Source organism: Raphanus sativus, chromosome 5 (genome assembly GCF_000801105.2).
Source record: "Raphanus sativus cultivar WK10039 chromosome 5, ASM80110v3, whole genome shotgun sequence".
In the NCBI taxonomy this organism is placed as follows: Eukaryota; Viridiplantae; Streptophyta; class Magnoliopsida; order Brassicales; family Brassicaceae; genus Raphanus; species Raphanus sativus.
In genome coordinates, this window is record NC_079515.1 from 11984465 (window position 1) to 11997632 (window position 13168).

General features: G+C 36.9%; 2 protein-coding genes across 2 annotated transcripts; one reads left to right on the plus strand and one right to left on the minus strand.

Moving 5' to 3' along the window:
- Positions 1 to 511: 511 nt before the first annotated feature.
- On the plus strand, positions 512 to 2354 carry LOC108857182 (FHA domain-containing protein PS1). Its single transcript, XM_018631130.2, has 5 exons — positions 512 to 873; positions 966 to 1150; positions 1249 to 1428; positions 1492 to 1917; positions 2014 to 2354. The coding sequence occupies exons 1-5, from the start codon at positions 630 to 632 to the stop codon at positions 2239 to 2241; spliced, it is 1263 nt and encodes a 420-aa protein (XP_018486632.1). The 5' UTR covers positions 512 to 629; the 3' UTR covers positions 2242 to 2354.
- A 63-nt stretch (positions 2355 to 2417) lies between these two features.
- LOC108858217 (chaperonin CPN60, mitochondrial) lies at positions 2418 to 5732 on the minus strand. Its single transcript, XM_056985660.1, is given in 18 exon segments — positions 2418 to 2680; positions 2776 to 2854; positions 2934 to 3039; positions 3121 to 3224; positions 3311 to 3410; positions 3502 to 3597; positions 3690 to 3767; positions 3900 to 3968; positions 4053 to 4133; positions 4212 to 4301; positions 4411 to 4497; positions 4580 to 4684; positions 4766 to 5037; positions 5107 to 5119; positions 5121 to 5234; positions 5237 to 5251; positions 5316 to 5440; positions 5729 to 5732. Coding segments are annotated over 18 exon segments (1632 nt in total). The 3' UTR covers positions 2418 to 2586.
- Between the last annotated feature and the right edge of the window lie 7436 nt (positions 5733 to 13168).

The window sequence follows — 13168 nt, forward strand, 5'->3', positions numbered from 1 at the left end:
AGTGAAATTTTCATCAAAATCTAAAAATCACAAATAAAATAGTGTAATTGATATTATCTATGATTAAAAATCAGAAATTTTAATCTAAATTGTAAAATTATCAACAAAACAATATATACATGACTTAGAACACGTAAAATCTAATACTATAGATTTATAATAAACAAAATAACTAAAAGCAAAAAAAAAAAGATACAAAATCTACAGAGGTCAGCAAAGGAAGAAAGAGACAGCAAGAAAAAAAACCGAAAGAAACCTAATTTTTTAATTGGAAATTTAGAATATAAAATAGAAACTAAAAAAAAAATTAAAAACTTAAAAAATTTATAACAGTTATCTATTGGTTCAACCGGTACCAGATTTCAGGTTGTGGTGGATTTTTGCGGATTTTTTAATTTCTGGTTTTTCACAAAACCCAAATCAGATTTATGTCGGCTTACCGGCTTTAACGTTGCGGAACACTTGGTTCGCAGTAATCCGATCTTGTGTAAAAGGCGAAACAATTTGCTTAAATCAAGTCTACCCAATAACCACTTACAAACGCGAGGCCATATGCACTTCTGAGCTTATTATAAAATAATAAAAACTCAGAGACTCTTTTCGCTTTTCAAGAGATTGATCGATTATCCATGGACGTCAAGGAAGAGAAGCGGATGGAGAAGACTATCCCTGTGTTCACCGTACTGAAAAACGGAGAGATTCTCTTGGTCCGCTTCGTGACCAACAGTCGCAACGAGGAAGAACAGATTCTACAGGTCGGTCGACATCCATGCTGCGACATTCCGCTGACGCATCGTAGCATTAGCAGTTACCACTTGGAGATCCGATCTCTTCCCTCTCGGCAGAAACTATTCATCACCGATTTATCCTCTCGTAAGAAATCAGAGATTTGATATTGTATTCTCCTGTGGAATTTCTCTCTCTTGATGTTGGTTGTGCGTTTTAATTAATTGGTTTTTAATTAGGGCATGGGACGTGGGTTAGGGATCAGAAAGTTGAGCCAGATGCGTCTGTTGAGGTGAAGGAAGGTGATGTCATTAAAATCGGTTGTTCAAAAAGGCAATATAGACTGAACTGGGTTCCCGTTAGCCTTGCATATGCCAAGGACCATTTACTTTTGGATAGAATGATTGAAGCACACAATCAAGAGGTTTTCTTTATGTTTGCTTAGTTTCTTCACTATTATATACATACTTGTATCATCATGTTATTTGCTTAAGCCTGAAGGAGTGAATGTCTTCACTGCAGTCACAAGCGGTTACTGTGTCAGTTGATGATGAACATCTGGATGTGACTTCTCAAGGAAGTGGATCATCAAGTGAGGATGAGGATGATACGTATAGTAGGGACCTTTCATTGCCGCCTCCACCCAGAGATTCTGTAGCAAGAAACAACATATCATCTAGGGGAATTCCTTCTTCTTCTGCTGTAAGTCATAGTTATTTTTGATTATCCTTGAGATCTTATAATAACCTCTGCTGTGTTTTATAGAACTTTTCTCAAGGAGATAACAAGATGAAATGGACCATTGTGTTGGACACTTCTTCTCTCCTCGACAAGGAGTCTAGACAGCCACTGCACTTGCTGCGAGGTCTCAAAGGGACACATCTGGTCATACCTCGAACAGTGTTAAGGGAACTAAATGAGACTAAGCGCACTTGGAGTCTTTTCTTTAGGCAAAGACCGGAGATTGCTTCCTCAGCTCTGGATTGGATCCAAGAGTGTACATTTGATACCAAATGGTGGATTCAGCTCCAAAGCCTTTCAGATGAAACCAAAACCACTCCTCAGTCCAATGGCCCTACATCAGAAGATCTAGTTCTCGAATGTGCACTTCTTTACCGAAACCGTAACATCTCTGAAAAACTCGTTCTTCTTACCAATGATGTAACTCTCAAGATCAAAGCTATGGCAGAGGTAAATCTATGAACAAGATTCTATATTCAGTGTTTTCTTTCTTTTAAAGAAAAAAACTTTTAAGTATTGTTTTATAATATGACGTTTTGGATTCAGGATGTGATTTGCGAGACACCGCATGAGTTCTACGAGAGTCTGAAAAATCCCTTGTCTGAGAGGTTTATGTGGCCAGAGAGCTTGCCGAGAGGAAGGTCTTGGAGTCCTGTTCACGACAGCGTGGTGAGAGAAAGGTACACAAACCCAGGCAAGCAGAAGCCAACGTTCAATGGAGAGAGTGGTGCAGCAACAACAGCAAAAGGCCTGAAGCTCATTATTGCTCCATAACTCTCACGATGGCCACGTTCGTTCATTATGCATCATCAGTACATATGGGGGGTTAAATGGAATACTTTTTTAGAATAATGACATTTTTCATATTATGACCGACTTTTTTTGAATTGTGGAATTGCATTTGTTTTCCAATTATTATAACACCGATCATTGCCACTGCGAGAGTTGCATGTGAAATGTTGACAAGCACGGTAACTACGGCTTGTTTGGCTCTTGATTTGTGTTCAATTTATTGTTATGGAGAGTAACAAAGGAAAAAGACCAACAAGGATCATCTCTTTCTCTCACGCTAACGTGATGTTTGGCGAACAAAACAAAAAAAAGAGTTCAGTGATGTAATTAATAATCCATTCCACCCATGCCTGCTGCCTCGCTTTCGTCTTTGGGAAGCTCCACCACTACTGCTTCAGTTGTTGTCAACAGAGACGACACACTGTAAAGTGTAAACAACAAAAACAAACAAGTATGTTTTCAGTTTTCCTCGAGACATATTCAAACAAGAATGGGTATTGGCAGACTATTGATTACCTCGCAGCGTCAACCAAAGCGGTCCTGATCACTTTCAGAGGATCTATGATACCAGCTTTCACCATATCCACATATTCACCTATTTTTTTCTCCAGAATTAGCTAGAGAACAAAGTATTAAACAGACTAAAAGTGAAGTGATAAAGATGGTTAGCTCACCTTTAGCAGCATCATAACCAAGGTCTGTGTTATCTTGCTCCAAGAGTTTGCCAACAATAACAGCACCTTCCACTCCAGCATTTGAAGCAATCGTGTGCACAGGGGTCTGGTAAACCAAAACCCGTTCAAACTTGTTATCAAAAATTATCAGGTCAAAGATGTTATTCGCTTTTAAAATTATATTAACCTTCAAAGCGTTCTGAATGATCTGCACACCAATCTTCTGGTCGAAGTTGGCTGTTGGAAGTTTCTCCAACTCCCTCGCTGCATATAGAAGAGCCACACCACCTCCTGCAAGTGTTTTGATCTCTAAGAACATCTGGCTAACATTTTATCTTTTACATGGAAAGTGTTCCTAGCTGGAGGCTGCGACATACCTGGCAAAATACCCTCTTCAACAGCTGCTTTAGTGGCATTCAAAGCATCTGTCACTCTGTCTTTCTTCTCACCTACTTCAGCTTCACTTGCACCCCCAATCTATACCCAAAAATCCCCCAGAGTTCATACATAACAAGACACAAACCATACATCTATGGTTTACTGCTGAGACATTTTTCAATGAACTAACCTTCAATACTGCAACTCCTCCAGAGAGCTTAGCCAACCTTTCTTGCAGTTTCTCCTTGTCATAATCTGAAGTGCTCAGTTCAATTGCTGACCTTATCTGTTAGTTGCAATAAAAAGCAATTAGAAGGCTTTCAAACACTGCTTACATTCTAGCATCCGAAGTTATCAAGGCACAAAGTTAACGATTACCTGCTCACATCTTTCCTCAATGGCTGTCTTGTCACCGGCTCCATCAAGAATAACAGTGTCGTCCTTGGAGACAGTAACCTACAAAGAACCACACATTCGTCAACTACACTTAAAATCCAACAAGGATATGTGCAACGCCATAGACAGATCAATCTAATCTCATACTAAGAGCTACCATCTATATACATCAGAGAGATTTCAAAGACTTACTCTTTTGCAGGTCCCTAGCATGCCCAAGTCCACCTTCTCCAGATTCATGCCCAGCTCATCCGTGATTACCTAGCTATTCCAAGCCAAGTCAATACTCTTTGACTTCAAAATGACTGTAGAATTCACAGACACATAATGCAACGAATGGTTTACCTCTCCACCAGTAAGGGCAGCAAGGTCTTGCAAATTGGCCTTTCTATTTTCTCCAAAGCCAGGGGCCTTAATGGCACAAACCTGTAGAAAGGTAAACAGTAAGTCTCAATCTAAAGAGGGAAGATTAAATTAAAAGTTTCAGTTGTCTAAGTTTCAAACCTTAATTCCAGCACGTAGCTTGTTAAGGATAAGAGTTGCAAGAGCTTCACTTTCTACATCCTCAGACACAATCAATAGCGGTCTTTGTCTCTACAAGTTTTTATTTGGACAAATCAAATTAGATATCTTTCACACAAGACAGCATTTACAAGAGAGAACGATTCCAAATTTATTAAGTGAAGATAGAAAGCATACATACCTTCATAGCCAACTCTAACACTTAAACTATGGAGTTGATGGAGGAGATCTTCTTCTCATGGATAAGAATTAGAGGCTCTTCCAGTTCCTCCATATTGAGTTAACTCCATAATTGATTTTAAGTATCAAGAAACTAGAATAAATAGTGGGACTGGGAGTAAGAAACTTACACATTTTTGGGTTTTCTGATTGGTGATAAAATAAGGGGATGTATAACCTCTGTCCAGCTTCATCCCTTCTACAACTTCAAACTCGTTAATCAATGTCTTTCCGTCCTGCAAAAGCAAATTCACTCACATTAGGTTGTTTGACTGATATATCAGTAACACAAGCAATCATTTCAGCCAGTCACTTACTTGGATTGTGATTACACCTTCTTTGCCAACCCTCTCCATAGCCTTAGCGATCAGTTCACCAATCTCCCTCTCTCCGTTTGCAGAAATGGTCCCAACCTGAGCAATCTCTTCAGATGTGCTGATCATCCTAGCCCTGCTTTTAAGGTTTGTCACCACAGCATCAACCGCCATGGAAATACCTCGCCTTAGGTCCATAGCGTTCATCCCTGCGGCAACTGACTTGCAACCTTCCGTGAATATAGCCCTGGTGAGTACAGTAGCACAAGTAGTACCTGAAAGACAGTATTTGGTAAGAAACAGCAGAATCAAGTCCTAGGAGGAGGGAGTGGGAGTAATCTTACCATCACCAGCAACTGTCATTAGTAGCATTAGCAACTTGCTTGACAAGAGTGGCACCAACGTTCTTGACTTTATCCTTGAACTCAATGCTTTTAGCAACGGTGACACCATCTTTAGTCACTTTAGGAGCTCAGCTCCCCAACTTTGCTCAATCACAACATTACGTCCAGAGACCAAATTGAGATGATAGATCAGTTATAGATAAAAGCACCTTGGGACCCATAGTGACCCTAACAGCATCGGCAAGCTCTTCAACACCCTTAAGCATCAAAGCACGAGCTTCAACACCAAACTTGATCTCTTTCGCAAGACAAATCTCTCGTACCAGAGAGTTACCTGGCGTGTGTTACTTGCAATCCTGAAAAGAGAGGAAAATGAGAAAAAAACAAAATCAATACAAGAAATCGGGATCGATGAAGGAAGTGCGTTTGTCACCTAGCCTTGGAGGCGACATTGGAAACGAAACGATACATGGTGAATGAGTAGAATGAACTCGATGGCGAAGCTAAAAGAAGAGATCGATGGATGGAGGAAGAGTCGATGACTTAGATAAACCCAAGGAGAAAGGCTCTAGAAGCAGCTGCTGCGTCTTACCCTTCCTAAATGGGTTTTAGGGTTACTAACCCATCTATTTTCCTATTTATTTTCTCGAGCCAAAAACAATTTTTTTTTTTTGATACGTTTAAAGATTGTAGCCATTGCATAGCTCGACAAATCGAGAGAAGATAACCAGTAATCAAATTGTTTTATCCCAACCCATCATTGAGTTACAAAAAATTGTGAGTTACAATCAAAACTACTCATTGTGATCATTTCTCAAAAAAAATAGGCAAAAAATTTCATATAAATATTATTTACCAAGTTGTTTTTTATGTCAAGTTAAAAATTAGAGTGTTTAAATTTTTTATTACCTTTAGTAAATAATTAAATAAGATTTATTAGTATATTATTACCCATAAATTAAAAACGAGTTTCATTAATTTGATAACCATCACTATCTAAAATAATAGTATAGATCATAATATATTTAAAATAAATATAAATTCATGTATATAGTTTTATGTATATATGAATGTTTTCAAATTCATTTTATGTATATATGAATCGTAGATAAAAAATTAATATTAACTGATTATTAAATAGTTCAAAAACATGAAAATAATTTGTTTTAATGATTTTTGAATTGATAGCAAAATTGTTAAGTTCACAGGTGCAGACAAAATACCTAGTTGATATTAATAAATAATTAGATCTTGATTCTCTCCGTCCGCACATATATTTGTTTTCATTTCTAATACATTAATATTCTAATATAACGAATAATAAATAAATTAATAATAACCATATAACAAATTGTAAACTTGGTCATCTCCAAACTCAATAGTTATATAGTTTGCATTTATAAATTTAATTTATTTGTTTCAAACTGTCATTTGTGTTTCTTGTTTCTTAAAACAATGATGTTGACATCTCTAAAATAGGAAAAAATATTGTTTCCTCTAGAATTTGATTTGTGTGTCGAAACATATTTTCATATTTAATATATAAAAATATTAAATATGTTTTTTAATTTAAAAATATAACTTAGGTTATATTTTATTAATCTGAATTTATACATAAAATTATGAAAATTGTTCTAATCTTCTATTGTCTAAATACATTTAATTTTAAAATTTATTTAAACACTAACTTATTCATATATGCATTATTTTATATATATTTAAAATCAATAAATATTTATTTCTTCTTATATTTAACATATTTTTGAAATTCATACTTGATATATATATTAGATAAAGTTAGCTTGTAATTATTTTAAACTTTTGCCATAGAAAAGTCCACAACATTATATACATACACTTGTACAAACTAAATTAGAAAGGCCAACTAGTTGGGCCTGACTGGTGTAACCGCAGCGGTTGCGGTTGCGGTTGCGAAAGTTTGCGGGTGCGGGTGGTTGCGGTTTTAAGCGTTTTCTAGAGATTTGTACGACTGGTACAACTGTTAGAAATTGTTGCGTTTGCGGGACTCTTATGACTGGTAAACTACCAAACACAACATCTGTTAAATAATAATTTAACAATATTTACATTTTATGTGATTATAAAAATATTAAAAATCATAATAATATGATAAATATAAAATTTATATTTATAAAATCATATTATTCAATTTTAAAAATTTATAGAAAATATTTTAGTTTTGAATTTTTATAATATAAATTGAAATATAATATGAATACATTTTACAATTTCTATTATTTCAATTGAATTTTTTTATTGGATATTTTTAGTATTATTTTTATTTATTCAATTTTTAAAGAAAAAAAATGTACCCTCCCGCAACCGCCCGTAACCGCAAACGCTAGCTGGAACCAGCTTTTGATTTTAAGAGGTTCGGAGCGGTTTGAAGCGATTTGTAGCGTTTTCCGTGATTGTTTCGAAACGCCAACAACTGGTATGAACCGCAAAAGCTGCGTTTGTGGGTGGTAGCGGGAAAACCAGTCAGCCCCTTAATTAAATATAACTGGTTTAGATTTACTGATTTTAAAAATTAAAAAAAAATTGATGATTATTTTTTTTCAAAGTTTTTAATGTCCAATTATCAATCTGATAATTTAATTTTCATTATACTAATAAAATAATCTGACAGTTTAATCAGTCGTGTAGTTTTTCTTTCGTTCAAGACAAAGTCATCAATTGCAAATTTGAGTTTTAGGTTTGAGATTTTTTAGGAAATAAAATATTTTAGTCTTGTAAATTTATTAAGTAGCCAAATATTAGACAATTTGGTAACACATACAATTTTTTTCATGGAAACTGTTATTTATTATGTCTTTTGTAAATTCATTTATTAACATTCATTATTACTAAGAGTGAAAAATAAAATGGTATTCTATGTAATTTAATGTTCTTTTAGGGGTAGTTTTATTTTATACTTCAATTTTAATAATATAGATTGTAAATTCATTTATTAACATTTGTTTTGACTAAAAGTGAAAATGGCATTCTATGGAATTTAAATGTTGTTTTAAAGGTTAATTCTATTTTTACTTCAATTTTAATAATATAGATAGATAGATAAATATATAGTATAAAACTCTGAGCTATCCTATATTTCAAATTTTTCGATTATTTCTTTTTTTAACTGATAAATTTCTCGATTATTCTTGTATATAGATCGTAATTTCTCTTTTTATAAATAGTTGTGATTTTTTAAAAAAGTTAATTAGATCTATTTATGTTTTTTATTTGAGCCAAACCAATATTTGTATTTTAAAAATATTTGTATATATATATATATATTTTTGGACTAATCTATATATATTTTTCTTTTATATGGAGGTTTATAAGGTTCAGGGCCCAATTGATAATGACTATATCTTTAAGTTTTTTGCTGTTTATGGCTGTAGAATTTTAGCAGTACGATTATAGTTGTAGTCTTTTTCAAATAAACATGATTAGATAATTCAGATGTATATTAATATTATGTACATGTATTCAATAACGTATTGACATATATGAAACAAAATTATAACAATTTTTATTTTTTTCAGTAAATAAAAATCATAATTCTGAATCATAAAGTACATTGATCCTTTTCAAAAATTTGATAAAAATATATATATTTTGTAATATAATAAAATAATAATTATGCATCAACGATTATTCCATAAATATGAAAAGTTTCATAGAGTAAAGGAATCAACTTTTTTTCTCTGATTTTTTTTTTTGGCTTTCTTATATGGGAGAATTGCCAAGTGTGACTCAAAACTTGGAGTCAAACCCAAAAGAATACCCCAATTTGGGTCAAATGCAAAAGTAACCTAAAAGGCTATTGAAATTACAACTATCTCCTTGTGAACAAACAAAAAAAACGGATTTATTTTTACGTTTCTACCCCTCGCAAATCGTCTGTTTAGACGACTTGAAAATAAGTCGTCCAGACGACTTAACTTAAAGTCGTCTGGACAGTTATTCTTAAACATAATTTAAAATTTTGTAAAAAATATTTTGATAAGTGAAAAATTGGAATTATGTAATTAACATATGTCTTAAGAGATATAAATTAATATATAACAAATTTCAATTGTTTTCAGCCCAGATGAGTGAAAGTAGTGAGTCATGATATTCTTTAGTTTATGTTTCATCAACATATGTTGTAATATTGTATGTGTTCTTAGGGTTAGATTTTGGAAAGCATTAAAACCGTTTTTGAAAATTTTTAAAATTACCTAAGCGTGTTCATTTCTGTGTATAGTAAACACTATTGAAGTATAATTTGATTTTATAACGTGGTTAGTAAGTTAATTTAGTCATTTTAGTTTAGGGGTTCATTTTAGGGTCTGGGACGACTTAATATTTAGTCTTCTGTGCACAGACGACTAAATATTAGGTCGTCTGATGTACATTATCAGCCAGAATAAGTCGTCTAAACCGGACCAAACCTTAAAGTTTACCAATGTACTTTTAAAGCTAACCGGATTATTTACCCAATATATAAGGTGATTTTTTTTTTCCATTTTCCGCGAAATTCAGAAACCCTAACAGTTCTCTCTCACCGGCGATATCAAAGGCGATTCGAATTCCCACTATTTCCGAACAAACCATCGTTCTCAACGTCGGCTATCTATCTCACTTCATTCTCACTGTTGTCGCCGCAGCTTCTTCTAACCCTAGCGCCGCCGATTCCTCTAAACCCTAGCGCCCCCGCTTCCACTATTTCCGAACAAACCGTCGCCCTCGCCACCGTGCTCACCAACGTTCTCACCGCCGCTTCCTCTAAACACTAGCTAGCACCGCCGCTTCTTCTAAACCCTAGCGCCGCCGCTTCTTCTCTGTAAACCGTAGCGCCGTTTCTCTGTAAACCCTAACGCCGGTAAGTCATCAATCTCGAGGAAAAGATGAACATAAAACGTTGTCTCTATCAATTTACTCATTCTCACCGTTTCACGTTTATTTTTTCAGATCTATAACCACAATGACGAGTACTCCAACTCCTTCTGCGACTAATCAGGTCCGCTTGAAATTTTTCTACTGGAAGACTTGTAAGTAAGTCGTCTGGAAAGTCTTCCAACTGGACGACTTAGTAGACGACTTAAATATAAGTCGTCCATTTGGAAGACTTTTCAGACGACTTAAATATAAGTCGTCAACTAAGTCGTCCAGTTGGACGACTTTCCAGACGACTTATATTAAAGTCGTCTACTAAGTCGTCTGGAGTAACAATTAAGGCGTGATTGATTTAGCTTGTGTTCTGACTTCTATTGTTGTCTTTGATTATTTTGCAGACAAAAAGGATGGATATTCCAGAACTCCCCCGTAGGTTATACACATTAGGGGAAGAGCCAGAACCCCAGCATAGCATTTCGTATCATTCGGATAACAACAGGTTGCATGCTGCTCTTAAGGGAGCTCTCACTGAGAAAGAATTTGAAGAGCTCAAGGAGTCGAGATTGGGAGTTTTCATCAAGTTCAAGGAGCAGGGATTTGGTTGGGCTTCAAGGCTGGTTCACCACATGCTCTGTTTAAAGCTGGACATTAAGAAGAAGTACGAGATGTGGTGTCTCGTTGGTCCAGAACCTTTGAGGTTTTCACTGTTAGAGTTTGAAATGATCACTGGTCTAAACTGCGAGTACATCGAGGACCTTGACACACCAAAATGTGATGTTACCCCAGAGATGGTTTCTTTCTGGGGGATGATGGGAGTTCATCTGGAAGCTGGGCCAACTACTGATCAGATAATAGATGCACTGAAGAGATGCGGGGATTGGTCCACGGAAGATCGCGAGCGGCTCGCGTACCTTTCCATCTTCACTGGATTCATTGAAGGGAGAAAGTTTTCAACCGCTACACGAGCTACTCTGGCAAGGCTAGTGATGGATTTAGAACAGTTTGAGAATTATCCATGGGGGAGAGTCTCGTTTAAGGTGCTGATGGACTCTTTGTGGAACAAAGAGATTACTGGCTGTTACACCGTGGATGGGTTTATACAAGTTCTTCAGGTCTGGGCGTACACAGCTCTGCCGGGAATGGGTGCTAGTATTGGTAGTCCCAGATTAAACAGTTCGCTTCCACCGCTTCCACCGATTCTGGCTTACGATGGCAGCAGAGGCCGCAGATTCATGAAAGCTGCTATCTTGAGTCAGGTACCTTTCCATCTTCACTTAATTAAGTCGTCTGGAAGGTCTTCCAGCTGGACGACTTAGTAGACGACTTATTATAAGTCGTCTGGAAGGTCTTCCAGCTGGACGACTTAGTAGACGACTTATAATAAGTCGTCTGGAATGTCTTCCAGCTGGACGACTTAGTAAGCGACTTATTATGAGTCGTCTGGAAGGTCTTCCAGCTGGACGACTTAGTAGACGACTTATAATAAGTCGTCTGGAAGGTCTTCCAGCTGGACGACTTAGTAGACGACTTATTATAAGTCGTCTGGAAGGTCGTCCAGCTGGACGACTTAGTAGATGACTTATAATTAAGTCGTCTATTTAGTATTTTGTTTCAAATATCTAACTCGATTCTTATTCTATTTACTGCAGACCCGCGTGATCAACTTTGTTGAGAAGGACATTAGTGAAATGTGGCCAAAATGGGACTCTGAGGTTGAGGACGTGCCCGCGGAGAACATCATTAAAGTCATGTATGATCGGAGACCGTGGAAGTGGACCATGGATTGCTGGGAAGTCACTGGTACAAAACGTAAGGTTGTGACTCCATCGAAAAGAGCCAAAGAGATGGTTGTGGTGGGGTGGAGGAGGAGGAGGAAGACAATCAGAGACCTCGGAAGAAAGCTCGTAAAGAGGCTCCTAAAGAGGCTCCTAAAGAGGCTCCTAAAGAGGCTAGAGAAGAGGCTAGAGAAGAGGCTAGTTGGGTGACCAAAGAGGAGTTGGAAAATATGTTCAACTCCTACACCTCTAACGTAGTTGACATGATGAAAAATGGGTTTAAGAAGTGCATCAGGGAGATTAGGAAGATGTCCGATAGATTGGAAGCTGTGGAGAAGAAGGTTGGTGTCACCAATCAGGCTACCCTACCCCTCAAGCCAAAGAAACCGGGTTAGTAACAAACAGCCTACCCCTCAAGCCAAAGAAACCGGGGTTAGTAACAAACAGCCACCCCTCAAGCCAAAGAAACCCGGGTAGAACAAAACAGCCTACCCCTACACCTCAAAAGGCAAAGCCTACTCCTCAAACCCAGCCTACTCCTCAAAAGGATCAGCCTACACTTCAAACCAATCATCCTACCTCTCAAACCAGACAGCGTACTCCTCAAAAGACAAAGCCTACTCCTCAAAAGGCAAAGCCTACTCCTCAAAAGAAACAGCCTTCTCCTCAAAGGAGACAGCCTTCTCCTCAAAAGAACAGCCTTCTCCTCTGTCCAAAGAGGTTAGTATCAACTAGTCGTCCAGACAACTTTTATTTAAGTCGTCCAGGGTTAACTTGTGTGCAACTTTTATTGCAGAGATTGTTGCCGGAGGATACAGCAGATGAGGCGATCTCGGTATATAAGATCTTGCCGGAGGATAAAGCAGATGGGTCACCTCCAAAGAGATTGTTCCTCTCACTTCCACTGACCAACCGAGCTTCGCTTCCAACGATCAACAACCGAGCTTCGCTCCACCGATCCAAGCGTTCCAGTTTCAGAACCGAGCCTGGTTGTATTGGACAAAACAGCTCCCACTGCTTCTGTGCGTGCAAGGAGTGAACGAACGAAGAAACCTGCTCCCACGCAGATATCTCTATACGGCAGAGAGAAAGAAACTCCTAGAGTGGCAAAGTATAATCCATTCCCACACTAAACAGACCTAAGATGAAGGAGCTCGCTGATTGGTTGAAAACTGATCCGTAAGTGATTGCTTTACCCATAATAGCTTGATTTAGTCTACCAAAACTGATTGCTTTTGTTTGCAGTATTTTATTTCACTAAGCATGGACAACCACGTACAGCACACCAATTGGTGGTATCACATCCTCCGGACACCCAAAGGATGGCTGGAAGACGTAGTAAGTCTTCTGCTTATCTTTAAGTCGTCTGGTAACTGTCTTTGTATAGATTGTAAATA